This window comes from Gasterosteus aculeatus, chromosome 7, assembly GCF_964276395.1.
Source record: "Gasterosteus aculeatus chromosome 7, fGasAcu3.hap1.1, whole genome shotgun sequence".
NCBI classification, from domain to species: domain Eukaryota; kingdom Metazoa; phylum Chordata; class Actinopteri; order Perciformes; family Gasterosteidae; genus Gasterosteus; species Gasterosteus aculeatus.
In genome coordinates this window covers 29,547,830-29,569,339 of record NC_135694.1, presented here as the reverse complement: position 1 = coordinate 29,569,339, position 21,510 = coordinate 29,547,830, and the positions used below count along the sequence as shown (strand labels likewise).

Below are 21,510 nucleotides of genomic sequence, written 5' to 3'. Positions count from 1 at the left end.
TTCACCAGGGCATTGTTCCCCTGCACAATGCGGAGGAAAGGCAGATGGCTGGACTTGAAATACACAAACACACACCAGCACAATCATGCACACTTCAAGTCCACCCCGTTCACATCCACACAGAGCCAAACACACACAAACACACACGCGCGCAGTACAGATGCTGCAAACGGGGCAATTAGAAGCCAGTCGTTCTTCTCACACGGCCGGACTCACCTTTTACCGCCTCGTGATCCTTCTGCCTCTTTTTCTGTGAGACACACAGAGCGAAAAGAGCAGCCGAGCAAGTAAGGCCTGAGTTATGTGACACATACGGAGGGATCAGGGAAATGATGAATGAGGACGAAAGGTAAGGAAAGGAGGGAAAAAAGGAATCGCCTTGCGAAACATTTCACTGTCAAAGGTTCCTCAGATTCACCCAGCTTTCCGTCTGCCGCTCTCTTCAGATAATTGGAAGGTAGCGTCTGTGTGCACAGAGCCAGCGGGAGACGGAAAACATATTTTGGCAGGACTTGACAGGTTAGACGATAGTACAAAAGAAAAGGACTAAATGCTGTCAGGTGAAAGAGGAGGGCTGCAGAGCGTGCGTGACGTACGGGCGCCAGGCCCGGTATCCACGGTCAAATACATGCATGTTTTTCTCTGAACATGCACAGTAGTGTGGGAACTTGCGTCATGTCGGTGTGTGTGTGTGTCCCTTGTTTGCACCGCCTCCGTAGCGTCCTTGCAAGAGTGAGACCATCAGACTGTTGTTAAAGGTCACAGTGCAATCATGCACGGTAAGTCGCTCGCCGCTGTCCCCTGTGATCAAGACGCAGTAAGCGTGTGTCCACTTCTAAGAACAGAGGGGGCATTTGTCAGGTGCTCCGTGGCATTCGATGCCGTAGTGGTAAAATCAATGTTGTGTTTACGGGTTTGCAGCAGTGGATCAAAGGTTGGAGGAGCCGTTCGGATTCTCGCTGATTGGGATTCGTGACGATAATTCAAAGCAACGCCCCCAACTTCATCGCCCCGATAAACCATTCCAACAACCCCAAAGTCAGTGTAAAATGTCTAATTCTAAATAATATTGGAAACGTGTGAATCTTTTTATTTCCTGGCATGAGTAGTTTCAATCAAGTTTCATGAGCTGGTTGGATTTAGTGTTAGAAAGATAAACATGTCGTAATATCCTCGCTTTTTGTCTGAACACATTCTGACAACATTCTAATTGTTCATTAGCTGAGCTGAATGCTCCGTTACAAGCAGTACTGCGGAAGGACTCTGTTGCCAGGTGAGTGGTATGCAGCATGCATGGATTGAATGCACGGATGAATCCCATTGTGTCAGTGGGGCGCAGGGTTGCACGCGGTCAGTGCAGTCCACTTTGTATTAATGACATTATTTGACATTGAGTTTGGCTTTAGAACCCCAGCAGAAGGATGTTTTATTCATTTTGTCTGAAATAACCCAACCTGACAATCTTCAGCTCCCCCGCTGGCTCCTCCCGCCTAGTCGCGGCGTCCGGCCTCGAGAGCTCTCCGGGAGGTAATGATTTCGGCGCTCGTGTGGACCCGGATAAAATGAGAATTACGACCTTGTTTAATGGCGGCTCTCTCGCTTAAAGAGAGCCAGAGATATAGCACCGTGCCCCCCCCCGTCCACTCGGTGTTCTCGTGGCTTTCCTCTGGTTGTCAGTGACATGACGATGACACATGCAGTCATCGTCATGCTGGAGGGCCGTATGGGTGAAAGTTTGAATTTTGCTGATTCATGCAATAAAGATGACCTGCGATGATATAAAGTTGCAGAACTTTTTTTCAAACAGGTTTAATCATCAGTTAAAGAAAAAGGATTGAAAATTAAAAATTGATTTTTAATAAGGACCGTGTTGTCAAATTTATGAAAATGTATGCATTAATAATTAATCATACCTGTGAGTCAAACAGGGAAAATGCATCACAGAATTATGCATTTTGTTAAATTACCTGTTTGTTCACCCATTTCTATGGAGGCGCACGCTGCGACCAATTTCTGTTCCTGATGAGCAGCAGCAATCCTCGGCCATCCTCTCCACTTAAGCCACATCATCAGCTACTTCTCCATTCAGCTCAGCGCTCCGTCCCTGATTAAAGAAACAAAGAAAACGCTGCGTGATTTATACACTGCCAGCCCAGCCGTGCCCATCAAGGGCATCTCTGATCTCGCTATAAATAATCTATCATTTGGGCTGATGACCCCACACGATCCCCTTCCCGACGAGGTGGAGCTTCCGCTTGGCAGAAACCCGTCGCCCCCCCCCCCCCCCCCCCCCCGCAGAGTCAACGAGCAAATCCGCCCGTTAGCCGCGCCGACGCCTCCTCCCCAGCCTCCCTGATGGGCCGAAGGACCGGCTCTCCTCTGCTGTGACAGAAAACACTCCGTCTAAACACCCAGCTGTCCGCTCAGCCCCTCCGTCTTCCCAAAAGACCGATCGGCAGAGCTTTCGTTTCAAAGGTGTTGCGCTCGATAACGCGGTGACAATCGGCCCGTCGCGAGTCAAGACATGATTGTCACGCCGTCATGTAGAGACCTCACGAGCAGCTTGGTAGCGCCGCTGGGTCCTCGTGGTGGCCCAGAGTCCTGTCTGCATGGGCATGTGTTTGCATGGAACTTCTAAGTTGGTGTTTCTGCCCCAATCTTGAGTGAACACGCTGAAAATAATAATAAAAAACCTTTTAAAGCACAGGGCCCTGTGGGGAGGAAGGAACCGCCGCAAACGTAGAATATTGTGGTGGGGATGGATGTGTTTTGTCAACTGACTAAACATCAGAAGATGGATCCAGTTGGGTGGAGTCTTTGGATGTTGATTGCAAAGTTTCTCCTGCTCAGAGGTCAATCTCAATGAAGTTTTGAAAATCCTCAGCAGAAAATGTTAGTTTCATGCTCATTCAGGAGTCTGAACTTCAGTTCAGGTCTGTTTTTGGTGTTGACTTTGAGCGAACACAATAAATAAAAGGACCACAGACGCCCTGGTTGGTGTTTTTAGTCAGAAGTTAGTATTTCTGGATGAACAAACTATGTTGGATTCGTCTTTGTAGTTTGGTCTGCCTGGAGATGAAACAAGCAACAGACGCCGTCTGGGCTGACCGTGTGATTTTGTGTTTTTTTTCATCATCGGTACTGGAAAGAAATGATAGTGCAGCGTTGCAGACGCGAAAAAATTATTTCAGATGCAACGCGGCAAAGCGTAGATATGCAGAGCTGCGTCTCTAAGGTTCAAAGGAGGGTTTTTTCCCCCGACAGCTTCAGTTTGCTCTCACCCGTTGGGAATGATAAATGCTTGTTTTACAAAATCCAATAGCCAAATTTGAATACATAATAATGTCTTGCGCTACAAAGCCGTAGATCTGCTCTTGGAGCTAGGGAGGGGTTTGATTGAAACTATATTTTAGAACTTAAAAGAGACACTCACAGCATTATAATTTAGAATCTATATGAATCATCATTTGTAAGAACTGCCGAAGTGAATCACAATGAAAACAAAATAGCACACCAGAATGATTTGATTGGATTTATCTCTTAACCACTTTCGCAATACCGCTTACAAATCAAAAATGTATTTGCTTTGTGATCATCTCCCTTTCTGGAAGACGCACGGCATCAATTTTTTTGCCTCTGGCTTTTTTTTGTTTATTACTTTTTTTTTTGACGGAGAAATGAGAAATAAATCCTAAAAATGGCATCCATCCTCAGCGCAGCGTACCGTCTCGATCAGAAGACCTGTCATGTCCTCTGGCTGACACGGATTTCACACAAAGGGGCGGACATGTTTGTCTAGTTTGAATGCAGTAGGAGAGACCATGCCAGACAGCTTCCTTACCCCTCTTGTTCTGCCCTCCATCTATTTCCCCACTCAGCTCGCTGATGAACTGTATCCTCCGAGTGAACCCAGTTTAATACGTGCACAAGCGCCATTAAAATGAGCCTTCTTCCTAAGCAGGTAAAATGCCACCTCTGCTGCCATCATCCTTGACCGCTTCCTCCAACCTCCTGTCGGGAGACTCGCCTGTTCCGCTCCTTCCCACTGACTCGCTGAGTGCAGATGTGGGGCCCATTTGCTGACGTGTCTTCCAAACAAAATGATTCATATTAGCGTTCGGTAAACACATCGATTTGAACTTGAATTAGTATCCTAATAAATCATTCATGGGCAGAAAATAGTTGTAGGCATTTTACAATTGCCTAAGTTAAAATGTTAAGGGTTATTTTAATATATCAAGACAGTCTGTTTTTGAATTTAATTAATTGCAGGCTTGAATAAAGGAAGGAAGGAAACATTTTAGAGTGTTGTTGGTAAAGTGCCCTCAAAACAAAAATTGGCTGATATATTCATGCAGCAAAGAAGGCAAGGTTGCTTTTTTGTAAAAAAAAAAAAAAAAAAAGTAAATGAGTGTGCAACCAACCCAATTTGTGTTTATCAAAGATGGTTTCGCCTTTAATTTGCGTTTTTGCTAGTTTCTTAGATTTGTCATGCGTTTTGTTTTGTCTAAAACGCTTTTATTCTGAAGGCGGTGCTGCGAGTTAAAACGGAAATAGTAATTTGCGCGCGAAGACGTTGAGAACGAAGCACGAAGAATTATAATGGTTTAGAAAGTAATTGAATGGATACGGTGTCACGAACCCCCCGAAGAGGCACAAGGTTGGTTAATGTTTTAATAATTGTAATAACTACCAGCTGTATTAACTGTGTGTGTGTTTTTAAGTACCATGAGTATCTGCCGGCTATATGCATGTGGGCTACGCTGGTGCTAACGGCTAGGAGATGCTAACGCGAGATGGTTGTTTTGTGCTAACCTTATATACACAGCTCTTACGTTGTCTGTGGGATTTAAAATGAATTCTGGAATCATCAGTCAAGTGTCAGACCATCTGTTCGGAGGGATATGCCACAAATTGATTGGATTACAGGCTTTATAAACGGTTTGTATGCGTTTGCAGTTTCACCTAAGTGTCTTCTAAGTGTCTTCTTTATTCAGGGAATATAACTCCGTGTTCATTTAAATGCCATGATGTTTGCCCTCTATCTCTAAACCAACCCACCAGCAAAGTTAAGTCAAATATCTGAGAAATAGTACATTTAACAGGAGCAAAGTTAATCTGCACAAGGCGCCACTTCATGCTGTCCGTCTTGTGTCTCGGCTACGTAAGATGTGTCACTCCGGGTTTACAACCCCGACATAACAAAGTCAAGTCCAGCAATGGCACAACACAGAAGGGACAGGCAGACAGACGGGCTGATAGAATGACCCTCGGTCATCAGCCCCGCAGTGCCTCTGTTGTCGCCATGGCAACGGAAGCTTGTTTTATACCAAGTAACACAACGACGTGTGCTGGTCCGTTGATGAAAATTAAATTGTGATACAACAGAATAGTACATAATAGAAAGGAAGTATGTCACTAGCATAACGGTCTTAAAAAGCACAATCACAAAACTTGATGCTACTGCAGTTGTTCCACGTCTGTATTTGTTGGTTAGCTGAAACAACCCATGTCAAAGTCCCAAATGGATCTCAGTTAAACTATATTCTACGAGGGCTACTGACTCCTGGTGTTTGGGAATAGACCGTTTAAATCCACTTTTAAGAGGGTGTCTACATGGATTGACAACCTACACGCCGATTTTCATAATCAAGTGTTTTATTCAGACGTTATAGTGTAGATCCTGGACATCCACGGGGGCGTACAGCGGATGTGTGACAACACTATACAGTCCATAAGTGGGACAGCTGGCTGCTCGATGTATTCCACTGCTTTGATGGATTGACTCGTTGAAAAGATCTGGAAGAACATATGTAGTCACTCCACAATGATGTAGCTTCGGTACATTGACTCTACACGGCCGTGACTAGTAATTAAGGTCCCTGCAGGACAGATGAATTATCAAATTACTATTAGTATCGGCCCCGTTGCTCTGCGGCTCCATTTCTTTTCGGCGGCGTTGATAAAGGTGACCTGGAGGAATTACCGTTGAACCCCTCAGCGGCGCCGTACTTTCCGTCTCAAAGCGCTAGACGCCTCTCGGCTGCAAAAGCAGTGAGCGGCGTCAGATTCGGCATCCGTTGCAGCCTGTGCCACCTGTCCCACTCTGTCAGTGTCAGAGCACATGTCATGAGCAGGCCAAAAGCCATCGGCTAGATATAGCCACTGGCACGCAGAAGGGTCCCTTCACGGGTCATTACTTACCAGAATAGAGGACTGTTTACGAAGCCATTACTGCAAGCGCTCTGGGTTTTGTGTGGTTTTTGGTGGTCTGTTTAATACCAGCGCCACCAGAGTGTTGGGTTCTATGTAATTATATCCTCCCCCCAGGGATCATGTAAGGGAACAGTGTCCAGTTGGATGGGGTGAGGGCCGAGGGGCTCTGACCCACCAACGTTAAATGTCCTTCATTCACAATAAGTTACAATGAAGGTCCTAGAAATGTTTTACATTTTGTACATTACTTTTTGTACTTACATTTGTAGGTTGAAATAAAATACGGAAAAAAGGCACGTCATTTTTTGATTTAAATGAAATGAATAATTATTTGATTTGATTTGAATAAAATGAATAATTATTTTAACCGATAACGAGACGAGGTATTTGATCCACTGGTCGTGAACACAATAACCACTAACAATTCTGAACCTCATGCAACTTCTTTTTAAAAATTCCCATTTTGAGTGGGCTTGTATATGACCAGCGGATTAGGACGATTAGTAATTTACATTATTAATTCACAATAATGCCATCAGGGCTGCTAAATTGAAGCCCTATCAGAAATCCAAGAAAAGTCAATCGTATTTTACAGCGTCAGCAGCGGAGATAATGGACCTGCTGGAGCAAAGGAAAGAGAAAAATAACCAGTGCTGTTAAGGCCGCGTCACCCGAGGGTCCTACTGTCACTGACATGAAGAAGAAACTGCTCCCCATGAAAATCCTCTCACCTAAACAAGTTGTTCTTTGTGAACGTGTCAAGTTCTCCCACATCAGTAGAACAAACCATTAGAGACAAATCTCTTTCATCACGGTGGATGAAAACCTCTCAATGGCATCATACATTCCCTTCATTCATGCAATCGCATTTCTTTTCCGAACATGCCCCAGTGTTGATAAAAACATGAAAAGCATCTTGGATTTATTACATTTTGCCCAGAGAATCACTCATCTTGCAGGTCAAGACTGTATCTCAGTGTCAGGAGCAGAGTCCCTCTTCCCAGCATCTTTTTACTAACTCCCACACAGGGTCCCTTAAGACCAGGTCCCTCCAACATCCCTCATCTTCCTCCGAATGAAGACATTCATCTTTTCGCTAATGCATCAATAAAACTGCTCGTATAATTGGACACTCCAGTAAATTTCGATTAAAGATGTCCAACACTACAGCACCCGACGGCCGTCTGAAAGGAAAGCCTATGTCATAAACTCGTTCTACCACCCCTGGGATGAAATAGGAATTCCATTATCCTTGCTTATTCCCGTCCTCAAACTCAGAGGCAGTGTGTAAAATAATAAGTTCTAAAAGGTAAGATAAAGGCTGGGTTCAGTAATTTATCGAAAATGCTAATATTTTCACACGGCAAAGAGAGGGGGAAAAAGGCAGAATAATTTAATACACTTCAACTCTATTACATCCCGGTCTAGCGATAAGGGGGAGTTATCATCTGGGGCAGGCCTTTTGAATGCTAAGCAGTGTCATTTTCTTTATCTTGGGCTTTTCCATTTGAAGCTCTTGCGTAAACACAAAGGTGGTACAGACTTTTTGGACCTTTGTCATTTAAAATGTTTTCATCAAGCTCTAAAGCTCTGCATTGTATCATTTCTTCTCAAAATGCAGTTGGTATTTTCAGCCATATTGTGAATTTCATAATACTGGTGAGAATACGGGTGAGCATTAATTACATGCTGAAATGCCAGTAAATTCAGTAAAGTTGATCTTTAACGATGAAGGATTTATTTGATGATTATCCGCAGAATGTATTTCAAATATATATATATTAAAATATGCCTAATTGAGGGAGTGCATTTATTCTCTAGACATCACTACCTTCTTGCATGTACTGTGATATACTACAGAAAGTATGTTGAGAAGTTGAGACAGTTTTTTTAAACTCCCTTTGCACAGCAAAATATATTCATGACAACTTGTGAGCTTTCATGTCGAACAAGGAGTGAAAGCCTCTTTCTCATTAGAAAGCCTCCTTTTGAATTAGTCACTTTCCTGAGTTCTCTCAGAAATGACTAATGGCGGCATTTCTATGCAGTCTATCAGTCTTTGTCGGCACTGTTTAATCTCGGCTTTCCCTCGGTCCATCTGTGCTCTTCAATCATTATAAAGTAAGAGAAACCTTGAAAAAAAAAAGTTGTGTTTCTTTGTTTAGAGCCACTCGCTGCTTTCACTTGTTCTACTGTCCTTTCATCACATCATCATGAATGAACGTTGTCTTCCTCCTGAGCAGAAGCTTTGGCACTTCCTTCCACTGCAACAAAGAACATTGTTTATTTCTTTGGCAATGGGATGACGCACAACACTGATTGTGTGATCAGGTGATTGTTCAAATAGAGCTCGCTCAACAGGAGGCTCTGAAACCAATCATTAGTTGCCAAATAAAACTGGCTCTATGTGTTTTTCACATATGTTTTTCAAACCGGAATGAAGAAAGCTACGTATGCAAGTGTTGCGAACTATAATATAAACTATATGATGGTTGTAAATGATTAATCACCTTTCTCCATACATTGCCAATATAAAAGGAATATACACCTTGTGTAACTGTAAACGTGAAAGACAAAACGCTTGACGAGCGCACCTGATTAAGAGAGAATCAAACAACTGGGACCATCTTTCCTTAAAATGTGAATTCAAGCCCATAAACGCAGATGCGATGTTCATGACCAGCCCAGATTAGATCCTGTTTCGTAGATAAGATCGTATTATTCACTCAACCGTAACTTTCGGAAAAGAGAACTTGGAACAGAAAATGCTTGCGTTTTCACCGTTGCTACACTGTTGCTCAACTCCCAGGAGCTGATCGAATCTGTTTGTGCTTTTTCCATTGCCGGAAGGGACTGAGGCAATGAACCGGCAACTGGTGGTTTGAAAGACTTGAGTTTTGTGTAACAATATGTCTACCGTGGTCTATTTTGCAGCATTCTGAAAAGTAATAGGTTTCGGTCGCTGCTGCTGCTTTGCTGATGGAGGGCACAGAACGTGCGAGAGGGACTCTATGAAATCTGAGCGGTTTTCACTAATACACAGCTCTGGGCTGCAGACATTCAAAGGTAAATCACGATTTACCTTCAAGATCCTCTGCCTCTGTCTCACATGAAAGATAATCCAATATTCCTCCAAGACAGCCCTCACGAATGGGTCAATATGCAACTCCCCTTTGTTTTCTTTCCATGAATAGAGCAGTTTAAATTATAATAAAGTCTAACTTTACACACAATAACTAGACGTGGGCAGATATGCTCCATGTACTGTGGATTACTTTCTCTCCCCTCCATTATTTTCTGTGGCAGGTTTCATACTGGTACAGGCTACAAACTTTCCATATCTGTAATATGTCACACACACATCTGTCTACCCCCGGAAATTGAAGGTTCTGCATCAGATATCTGCTGTTTGTTCGGATGTTGCAGAATATTGAGTGTGTTGTGGTTCCTAAAGGCTTACTGCTGAGACCTACATAATCTTATTACATTATTCTTTCAGAAAATGCTTCTTTCTCACTGTGCAAATTAAAGATAATTACCTCTGGCTCCTGATAACATAAATGAGCAAAACGTTGTTTCTCCTGTGACCTGAACCAAGTCAAGCACTTGCAGTTTCTCTAATTACCAGTTTCCAAAATAAAGGGTTCATTGTGCCCGTCCTCATTCCCAGAGTGTTAAATCCCGAAGCTTTGTCCCACGCCCAGCGGCGGATACTACAAACAAGGCCCCATTTGGCACCTTTTATCTAACTTGAGTTTGCATATACAAAAAACGCATTGAACCACTTCTGGGTGGGCTCAGTGTTACCTGCAAGAATGAAACCCTCAATCTATTTGGGTTGTCATTTATGTACTTTGGCTGTGTTCATTTTTCTCCGGCTCGCATGCCTGTCGTAGGTGGATCTGCTTTAATCCTCTGTGGAGGCTTGTAATTTTGCTTTCATCTCTTGGGGAATGCTTTGGGCCTTTGGGAGATACGCTTGTAGAAGCAGCAGAAGCAGCAGGTTCTTTGTTCAGTTTTTTTCGGGGGGGAGGGGGGGACATTGTCTGAAATATTGCAGCTCACCTCTCAAGAAGAATGCAACCCCCCCCCCCTTAAGATCACGACATTGCTCCCATCGTGTGTCTTTTTGGGCGTTTCTTTTTCTTGAATCCTGAAACGACACATCGAGTCCGGCCCCCCGTCCCACTCCGCAGCCCTCACGCTGTTTGTTTCTGTTTTGATATCCCGATATAATGGCGCCACTGGATACTCTCTGCCTGGCCGCAGCCGGCACCGAGGCACGTCACCATGCAGAATTAATGACTCGGTGGTGTGGCGAGCGCTTTCTCCCGGGACGTTTTATTTTCTAACACCGAGAACTCTGTGCCACAGTGTGTATTCACGCATCCCCGCGGTCGTTTGTCTCCCAGCCTCAGCTACACTTGAGCTCTGTCACCACACCCCTTTGGCTTCTCACCGCTATGGTTAGAATAAATCCAAACATTCTACTGATTACTCATTTTCACGTTATAGATTGAAGCAGTGGTTATTCCAGCGACTACCTATCAGGAGTGTTTCCCCTCTTCCACTGCGACTGGCCCTTAGCTACAGAAAATGGATAGTTTTGGTTCCTGAGACATTAGTGCTCCTCAGGTTTTTTGGGGGGGGTTTGACATTAATACTGAAGAAGATTGTGCATCGTAAGATCAAAACTAAAATTGCTTGTTGAGCGCTTGTAGTGGGGCTCATGTTCCCAGAGAAAGTGTTGGCACTTTGGTTCTGAAACGTGTCTGCCAGCAGTCATTCTGGCAGTGGGCGGTTAGTACCTTTTATCCCTTACACGGCTTAATCCAATTCTGTCGTATTCCAAGTGAAACGGCATAGACAGAATTGGGCTCTGGCTTATTTGTCATCTGCCCACTCCTCCCTTACCTGCTTTGTTTGATCTGGAGGTGGAAGATGGAAAAGTGGCGAATATGTTCTATGATAATCAACACCTAAATGCTTTTGCATTCATTTATTATGGATACCAAGGTCCAAACGAAACATTAATCATTCTAAAACAGTTGCTCTGCAATGAGTCCCGTCTTTATGCTTTAAATGCAGAAAGATGATCTTAAACACAAATACTCAAAAGCAGATTAATAGATTAAAAGGTTCAGTATAATAAATGAAACCTCGTCGTCGCACACGGGCCTCGTGGAAATGTAAGGCGGTAAACGCCCCTTTTTTTGAGGTGCAGCTTCACCTTGGAAATCATCTGCATCTTCATAAAAATAAAACAATGATTTGTGCACTAGTGAACATATTGACTCTCCATCCTCCTGTTCAGTGATCACGATTGTGGCGACGCTAACAGTTGTGTACATCTGACCAGCTCTCGCCACCGATATCCGCTGATCAATGACAGTGCTTCGTGGGCTTAGGCGCCCTGAGCTCATTTCCCACTGAACTTTACGATTGATGCTCAGTCGTGACAGCGACCCTGCCTCCGCCTGAGAAGCTGCGGGCCTTATAGATTTATCTCTCTTCAGAGAGGGTGAGGCAGGAAGGTTGTGAATAACCCCCAGCAACTGGAGGGGTTTTTACTGCATTTCTTTTGTTTTTGTTTTTTGAAGTCGTGGCGCAGGGTGTGTGTGAAGGAACAAAAGAAGAAGAAAAAAAAAACCTCATCCTGCAGCTATCTTCACTCTTGGCACATTGTGGACTTACTTTTCTATTTTGTAGCCTTCCTAAGATTCGGTGAATTACAAAACGTATTTTTTTAAAAGAAAGTAAAATAGACCGTGATTATGTGTTTTTTTTAAATACGTGCAGAGTACAACCGGGGGTAGACTAAAAGGTTTAAGAGGCACTTTCCGGTCATCTCGACTAAAGGATTGCCTCTTTAAAAATACCTTGTTCTTAAAGCTCTTGACATTAAAATTATCTCCATTCTTTAAGGTAACACAATGTCAACAAAGTGAAGATCGATATTTTCAGGATCTGGGGTTGTTTTTTGTTGTTGACCGGGGGATTAGAAGGCGGCAGGAGTGCAGTTGTTCCTGTTATTTGTGCAATCTTCGCTTGAATGATGACAAATGGTTCCCTGCGTTCACACTGCAGACTATAGTGGAAATTATCTTTTCCCATCGCCTGATGCAGATTTGGTTGTTTTTAAAGCGGGTTACAGTAGAAAAAAACTCCACAAAAGTTAAGATGCAAAATAAAAAAAATGCATTTGGGTTTTTAACACAAGTGAGATCCAAAGTTGGATGGGAGCTCATGAGTTTGCAAAAAAAAGCCTCGGCAAAGGGCGTCCGTCGTGCTTCACTGATTCAAGCAGAGCTTTGAGTCACAGCCCGACACCCTGCTGCAAACTATCCGTGCTAGTTGGACCAAATCCCATTTTAAACCCAATTCTCATGATGAGTCTGTAGTCCATCTGTTAGTGTATTTTTTTTTTATAGTCGAGACAGCAATTTAGCCTTTTTTAATCAAATATATAAAAGATTTTTACTTGGAAATCATAAGTGTAGAGAAATACAGCAGTATTAAAACAATATTTAGCCCTTCCTGGCGACTGACTGTCTCGCGATTGTCAGTAATTGATAGTTGTAGGGTTGTTTGTTATGGCCAAAAAAGGGTCATACAATTATTATTGGTACAAATTGTTTATGTGTCACAAGCTGTTGTGTTGTTGTGTTTTACCCTGTTAAAGAGTGTTTGATGTGGGTTATTCATTGTCGTTATAAAGTTATAACCGTGACTCAATCTCAACACACATAAGACAAGTAGCTCCGACAGCTAAGTGCTACTCTATGACGTGTAAAAATGAATTCTGCGTCATTTTTTTTTTTTAGCACCGGTATTAACGGTACGTACGGAAATCTTATACCGTTTGAAGCGGTATACCGACCAGCCCTAGATAGTTTTGGGCCTTTATCTAACCACAGCAAGGTCATTTTTTTCATAAAAAAAGCAATAACTTCGTACTCTATTTGACCTAAACTCAGGCTTGAACTGTGCTTTACCTGAACAAGTTGTTTTCTAAGACTTGGCGTCAGAGAATGAAGCGTATTTTTGCACTCGAGCTAAACACATTCTGACTTTACCGGTCTTACTTATGTTTTTTTGCACTCAATAATCCATCAAAGTCTTTGTCGCCTGTAGGCATGAAGACGATACATTGTGACCTCCCTTGACTCCTTGTTTCATTACATTTCATGCTTATGCCGCCTGACTGTTTGAGGGCGTTCGGTAGATGAAGAGGTTACGTCGGAAATAGAAAATAAAAATATGACTACATGGGGTTTGAGTTCAGCCTAACGTAAAATTGAGAGAAAACGGCACATTTGTCATGGCTGAAAGATGTGCGAGTCCCAAGCAAAGGTTATTTTTTACGCTATTTTTGGTCTCTTTTTTATTCCTCCGTAGCCAAGCATTTCTCTTCCAATCTGCCAAGGGGCATAATGAATAATTGAATCCCCATAGGCCTGAACCACGCTGAGGACCATATGTTTAGTATCTGATGGATATTAATGTTAATAGTTCTAAGCGTATTTGAATCCAATACCGTTGGTGACAATGCAATCTCCCAGAAATCTATTGCACACACATGCACCACACAAATATGTGCTGTTGTTTTTCTGCCTGAAATCAGCAGCGTGCTCATTCAGTAATCTTCAGCATATTGGTTTTTGACAAATGGCTCACTCTGAGTCAAAAGCGGGATGGAAGGCGTTCGTAAACAGCCAGTAGCATTCTCTGTCATTTATTACTTCGACATTAATCTTGATCTATGTTGGCACAGACATTCTAATTGTTATGTGGTCCTTTTTAAGTTGTTGAGATCCTCACATCAAAGCTATAAATCTGAATGATGTCAGTCTAACTGTGTGTCAGTCAATATGTAGTACATTATTTTGAATATCGTGTCAGCAAATCGGGATTGCCACACACAACTGGCTGAATTGTTTTACCAGTTCATTTAAAAGACTTTACACGCACGCGTTTTAGAAGATTCAGTCATGTTAAACATGTCAAATTAATTGAGCAATTCTGACAACAAAAACGCTGAGTATATCTGGTATTTTACATTGCAGCTGAGTGAAATTGTTGTGAAGTTTGCGTCCCAGTTTATTCCCTTCACGCTGTCTTGGCTGTAGCAGATAGTCATTAGAAAAATATACTGTATTTAAGCCTCAGCATGTCCCGACTTCACCCCGGGCTGTTCTTCGAACTGCACGGCAAAGAATGCTCCGGCATCCAGTTGCTTCTGCGTTTTATTATGGTGAGTTCTTGTCGACGTCTACAGAGATTGTGTCATTTTGAGTTTGGGAATGGAAATGGGAGTCAGAGAGGCTTTGCCTCGGTGGCACGTTGTATGGGGGCTTTTATTTGCTTCCTCACAATGGGTTCACATGGAAAGTAGATTATTGCACCTGGCTGCTGCAGGACCGCCGGTACGCTGGAATCCTATCAGACCAACAGCAAAGAACCTGCTGGGACCCCGACAAATCCACCGGCTTACGCTGCTGCCTTTTGAAGGGATACAAATCACTACATCACCGCTGGGAGGAGGTTATGCAGTGGGAGCCGTGGTACAAGTCCTTGCTAATGCATTCATTCTGCTGCCTCTCGTCGATTACCACTGCACGCCGTTCTTTCTAAAAGCTGCACGGTAGTGTTCATACCGCGAAACAAAACCCTCATATCATCATATAAGAACTCACACCAGTCGGGAGGAATTGCAATTTGGAATGAAAAGGGCAGAGACCTGGGGTGGTTTTATCCCACCTCGGGCCAATTAGGACATGAGATGGAGAGCTCGTTCCTGCCCGTACGGAAACACCGGGTCAGTCAGGGCACAAGATCACATATCACAATGTTTACAAGATACCTCCTAAGCACATTGGTTAACCAACAAGGGTTGACTATTCGTTCCCTTTTTTAATAAGAAATTAACATAGTGTTGTATTTTCTTTATGAATAATAAGCCAGAATAACAGAACAGCTACTCTGGATTTATAGTGAACATACATAAAGCACATAACAGTCATTCTGAAAACAACCAGCCGCCTCTCGTGCATTTCTCCCCTTTCAAAGTGTCCCCCTCATCAAGGACATAATTATTCAAATAGCTAGAAGTTTTGTTCTTTGAGAACAAATATTTGGTAATTAGTTTGGGACAATTTTGCTGCACCTGCAGGGAGTTGGCACAAGTATTGTTATAACCATGCATTCGAGTACTGACAAATGTATCTGCTACCTTTATTGGGCGGGAAAGGTTCTATCTTCCAGAGTTTCTTCTCCGCAGCATATAGGAAGAAATAATCATTTTGAACTTGTATTTGTCCAAAGGAATGATTTGCAGGCAGCTTATTTCCTACCTGCTCCTTGTTTAAGGGAAACGTTCTCACATTTTATTTTTCTAGTTATCCGTGGCCTTTCTTTTCCCACTCTCCTCCCTCTCCCCTTTCACTCCTCTCCCATTCTGAGATTTCTTTTTATTCACCACCTTTTTCATGGACCCACACAGACATTTTTTCCTCATCCTCCATCTTTTTTTGTTTCTGCACAGCTCTTCTTCCTCATTTTTTTTCATTTTTTTCATTCTCCTTCTCTTTTTTTTTTTTTCATTCTCACTTTTTTTTCTAGCACCTACCTCCTTCTTTGCCCATCTACTTTCATTTTCTACCTGCTCCTCCTCTCGTCTTCCCTGTCCTCCCATTCTGTGTCGGCTCGGCCATTTCACTTGAGTATGCGTGAACAGGTTCTTGGAAGGTTGTGGCTGAGGGAGGAAACTTTTTGGCGAGCTGGACGCGGCGTTCCTTTATTAGAAACTTTCAAAGAGTTTCAACATGCCCTGAGCAGACCGGATGGATTATTCCCTTGTCACATTCAGCATTCTGCTGTTCTCTTGTACTTAAATTCCGGGTTTTGCACGTCTCAAAAATTCTTTTTTTTGCATTGGGATTTGGAGTTATTTGGAGCATGCAACGGAGTGTGGATTTATTTTTTGCTATCTGCTGTCTCCACTCATCTAGTACCACACACACCCTCCTCTTTCCCACACCCACACACACAACCACTTAATCTACCACTTTCTCCATCAGCGGGGCCCCTCTATTTCTGTCTAATTTCTATCAAGATTTCCACTCAAGGCTGCTTATCAATTCCCCCTCCTGTACTCCTGTACAAATGAACAAGTCAGCCAGCAAACAAACAAACAAATAAATGAAATAAATTATTTAACAAGATGTAATTCACGGAAACACAATGGGGAGGGCGGGGGGAAAGCGAGCAAAGTCAAACAAAAAGTCAATTTCGGTAAACTACAAGAGAGAAAAAGCTGGGTTGGATGGAAAGAATTGGACAAAGGGAAGTTCCCCCGGCACATTTGCATGAATTATGGGCCTAAAATTGAGCAAGCAGCGATTGTTTGTCTCTATTAGATGGTCTGTCTCCGTCTCTCATCAGCGAGGAGCGACGGGCTGAATAATCATCCGTGTCGAGGACAACACGGCGTCTTTAGTGAGAGCTTTGCCCCCGCCCCACCCCCCCGTGGGCCCGCTCACCCATGGGTGCCGGCATTCATCTCGGTCACTTCTCACAGCACCCAGAGCCCTCTGGCTTAGCACGTGTACCGGAAACCCTTACCAGTCCGCCTGAACCAGGGGCTCCCCAGCCGCGGCCGGTTGGGGGTGAGGCGTTTAATCCTCTTATCACGGGTCTTTTAACTTCTCCTTTCCCCAAACTCCCCCTCCCCCTTCCCGCTCTCTCTGAGCGTAACTTTCAGACAACTTTGAACCACTGTGCGGGGACGGACGCCCTTGGTGCCGGCGGTGTGGCTGCAGAGTGAGGATGCTTATAAAAAGGCGTTGGCGTTTTATTGGGCGGCGGTCAAACTACTCCTGCGGTCAGACCGAGCATGAGGACAGACAGGTGGTGATATTATGTTAGAGCTTCAGGAGACTGTTATTGTGCAAACTCCACACGCGTCCTCAGGACTTTCTCTCCGTGGTCGTCCTTCAGGATGTTTGCGCTGTATTTTCTGTCTGGAGGTTTTAGCGTGTCAGTGATTTTGATGGTGTCATAGTGGCAGAAAGTAAATCAGATGCCAATTCAAATTTATACTGATCAAATTTATTATCTAGATCAGGGAGTCCACACTGTCAATATCAGTTAATGGATGTCCGATCATATCACATCGGAAACTAATAACTTAAAAACAGCGGAAACATAAATAACTGAATATCCATGCACAGAAGCCAGAGCTCTGGCATTGTGTTAAACACAGCAGATATTTTAAATGGTCAATAATACATTTGGTTCCAATTTGACGAATAATTCCAAACTGAAACTGTTTTGTTGTGGCCTAATTATTTGTAGATATTGCAGGATTTTACTGCAGGATTTCACACTAAAATCAATCTGGAAACGTGCCGGTGGGTTCAGGTGTAGCAGCCTGGGACCACTTGGCTCCCAAATGGGCTTCATGTCCACCCAGGAGGCTCTGTGTGTGTGTCTCTGTGTGTGTTATGTAGCCAAGAGGGTGTCCTGTAATATTTTTTTCATAGTATGTTTTGATACAGCTATGGTCCTCATGCAACAAGACTTTGTATAATGTTGAATATCCTTGTAAAAAAATCTCTGGGACAAGCCACTGCTGAGTAACAATACTCGTGTTAACGTTCTACATTTTCATTACTTTGTACGTCAGAGAGAGTAGATAAACAAAATGTGAATTGTTTAATATTTTGTTAAATTTCACCATATCGGAAGTTGTTCCAAATGGCTGTGTACTATTTGAACTGACAGATTAACAGGAACACTTTGCACTAAGCATGAAAGCTGATAGCAGTCACTCTGTTAATGTCACTGAATCACAGGAGATAGCTTGTTGTGTTGATAGCATTGCATTACTAATTAACTTCCTTTTACAGCAGAAACAGCCCTGCAAATGCAGTATTAATGTATTTCAAAGATGTTCCAGCTTATGTTAGCTGAAGTCTAGAGATTCTTTGAGGCCATTTGGCCGTGAACATTTCATCCGGCTAGGTTTTACAAGAACTAAATAGATTTCTGTCTTTCACAAGACATTTTGAATGCAATTTGAAAGGAATAACCAGAGAAACTATTATAATTTAAAAGAATCTTTGTGTTGGAGGTTGAAGCACTGAAGCACTTTCTTTGCTGTTTTGATAAAAGGCGGGGGAAGATGAGGCAGGAGGATAAGGGGAAGTAAGCGGGGAAACATGTCAAATGAAATGTTATTGACTATGATGGAAAAATTATGGAGTCGCGGCCTCATGTCATTATCGTACAAATATGTGCATCCATCAAGCTTGAGCTTTGCCTAATCATGTTCATGCTCTGACGGCATTAACGAAGGCTGCATTCCATGTGCTCGGTCCAGCCTCTATGCCATTTTTACCGTGGCCTTTTTTCTGTAAATGCCGGTATAACATTAATGGCCCAGGTCCTTTTTGGTAGACAAAGGGTCCAGGTGGTGCATGCTGGGTAACTAGATGGCTGGCTGTAACACACTGAATAGAAAAGAACCACTATTCGTTGGGGCATTTACAACTGACGCAATTGTAGTGGTGAAAAGAGCAACTTTGGTTGTGTAGAAGTATGAGAAAGTGCCTCTACTTTGTGGTCCCTGTACCGCTTTAATTCAGCATGGTGTTTGTTTTGAAAAAGGATGGTCCGTGTAGCCAATATTGAACATGGCTCTAAGTAAACCGATGGTTTAGTCTATGGAAAAGATGACACAGGTTAAGTGCCACAGTTTTGAAACCTTAATGGAAACCACACAAACTGAAGCCGTGGAGCCTCTTGTTCGTCTCCTCGACATGTACGTCCTTTCAAGGAGAATGGTCTAAAAAACCTAATTTCCTTCCTCAGAGGTCGGTGGCATATCATGGGTACTGGCCTTTCCGACGGTAACGTACTCTGCTGTGATGGAAGAGTCGTGTCGGCCTTGAGCGCTTAGAGTCAGCGGGGACACAGAGGCTCCTGTGTAACGAGAGAGAGGCCTCCCTGTGCTGTGACTCGGATGAACACAGCAGTTGTCGGGGAAAGGGTCAGTGGATTTTGTTGGTATTCCGCGGCCGTGAGCTTTTTTTTTGGCAGGACACTTGGCGGCGCAGCGGGCACTCGAGCTTGAAATGATGTTGCTTCCCGTGGCCGGGAGGCGACGGCTCCCGTGCCACACAGCGTACGCGGGGCGCTATAAATCCTGCCGTGTAAATAAAGACCCGCCTCGCTCCACCACGTCGCACTCCTTCTGTGTCCTTTTTTCTGAACCCTCAATGTTCCCCTCCCATTTTTCTTATTCTCCCCCCTCGTTATGTCTTCACGTTTTTTACTTTTCCTTCTGTGATGTTGTGGTGAACAAACGCTGTCATTGTATCCTTTTAAAGCTTCACAACCACACGCGTCAATTCCAAAGATTGCTGCTTATTATATCCTCCTTTGTGCCTTTCCTTTGTCAGTCCCATTCAGGGTAGGAAATTGACATATTATTTAGGGGGCAATTTTTGCCCTCACTGACTGAAAACTAGGGGCATTTCATAAGAAATTGGGGCATTTTTTTACTTTTGAAATAACATTTTACTTTTTGTCAAAAATAATAAATATACTTAATTGGGCTTAGTTTAAATGCAATTGTCATCAAATGACAGTAATAAGACTATTACATTACATTACAGTAATTTAGCTGAAGCTTTAATCCAAAGCGACTGGCATTACATAATAGGCCGTAGTCTAGTGGAAGTGTTTTATTTTTTTATTTTTAACCGAAACAAACCGAAAACCTAAATCAGACTCATTCCATTTTATTTGTGTTTCTTTGTAGTTTCTCGTGTTTAGCAATATGTCGAGCAATGTCAAACAGCTGGACCACTCTGCAGAACGCTGTCTTCTGTATCCGACCCACAGGTTCCACAGTTGGCTCTCTGTTGTGGAGCTGATTACTACACGCTTCTGTAAAAACAGAACAAAACATTTTAACCTTGAAACCCCGAGTCAACTGCAGTCTCAACTAATTGTGTTTTACCCAAAGATTGGCTGTTAACCACAAGATGCCAGTAACTTATGAGGAGAGGAAACCGCTCTCACTGGCTGCACTCTTGTCTAGCGTTAGCTAGCTAGCAAGCCTTCGTAGCTAGTTAAATAGCTAAAGTAGCTATTATATATTTAGCTAATAGGAGCTAGCTAACGTTAGCTAACTAAATCCTTTTAAAATAATTATTACTTAACGTTAGTTATCACTCACCGTAGGCGATGGTACATTGTTTAGTGGTCTGGTGACAGAAGGATTTCTTTTTGTTTTCGCTCCCCTTGATAAAGTCAGCAGAAGAATTTGCGGTGCTGATGGACAACGACGTTGACGGTTTGTTGTAGTTCTCTTGTCGTCTTCCTCCACCCCAAGATAAGATAAGATCTTCTCGCGGGCCCTTTTGGACCTGAGGTGGTGACGGAGGCTGGATTTGCTCTCCGCGGAATCACGGGTCTGATTTTAATTTTAAGAACGTTTGCTTCTTCCTGCAAGCGCAACTTCCGTCAACTGGAAACTGGACCAGGTCATAAAGGCTACGATGTTTCTGACAAATTAACAACATTTTAATTATTGTGAGATAAAATGATGGGGGCATTTTTTGCCCCTCTCGCAGTGAAATTGGGAGCAAAATTCCATTTCTTGGGAGCAATTTTGTCCCCGTGTATTTCTAATGCTGGTCTTATTTACCCTCTTCTGCTTCTCTGTGAAGTCTTTTCTTCCAACTTTGTGGAACGCTACCTTCATTTCCGTCTGACTCTGCAGAGCCCGACGAGGCAGTTTTGAATCAGGCTGTTCCGTAAAGGAAAGGGGAAGTAAATCTCATTTAGTCACAGTTTGACTTTATTAACTGCACAGCAGGAGGTGACAGAGGTTTATCTTTTGACAGATGTTTTGAATGCTGCTTGTGGTGTTGGACCACTACCTCCCACCCCCAGTGCTCAACACACACACACACACACGTACTCTCACACAGGCAAACGGCCTTGTGGCTCCCCATCAAACCCACGCAGCAATCAGGCCCAGCACTTTAGAATTGGGTCACTGCAGATGAAACTCGACTGTAAACGTGCCGTATGTCCCAGAAAATGAATACATCATTTATCACTCCTCCTTTTCCATCAAAATTAGGGAGTACATATGGGTTTTCTAAATGCAGAAAACACCGTACGAAAGGAGTATTCCATGTGTTGGGACGCACTTTCTCTTGTTTTGTTCTTTTCTTTTGTCTGCATGTAAAGCAGAATTACTAAACTGTGAAAATGGTG

General features: G+C 43.2%; 1 protein-coding gene across 3 annotated transcripts in view; it reads left to right on the top strand.

Moving 5' to 3' along the window:
• The window catches only part of sgcd (sarcoglycan, delta (dystrophin-associated glycoprotein)), a 135,226-nt gene that overhangs the window by 14,413 nt on the left and 99,303 nt on the right, over positions 1 to 21,510 (top strand). The window contains exons 1-2 of one of the 3 annotated variants that reach the window (XM_078106895.1): positions 4,543 to 4,660; positions 19,090 to 19,267. The exons of 1 other annotated variant lie outside the window; for it this stretch is intronic. In XM_078106895.1, the coding sequence (XP_077963021.1) occupies positions 19,241 to 19,267 (27 nt within the window). In that variant the 5' untranslated portion in view covers positions 4,543 to 4,660; positions 19,090 to 19,240. Of the gene's footprint in view, positions 1 to 4,542; positions 4,661 to 19,089; positions 19,268 to 21,510 lie in introns of those variants that run through there. One more of the 3 variants, XM_078106896.1, reaches the window with a different exon arrangement.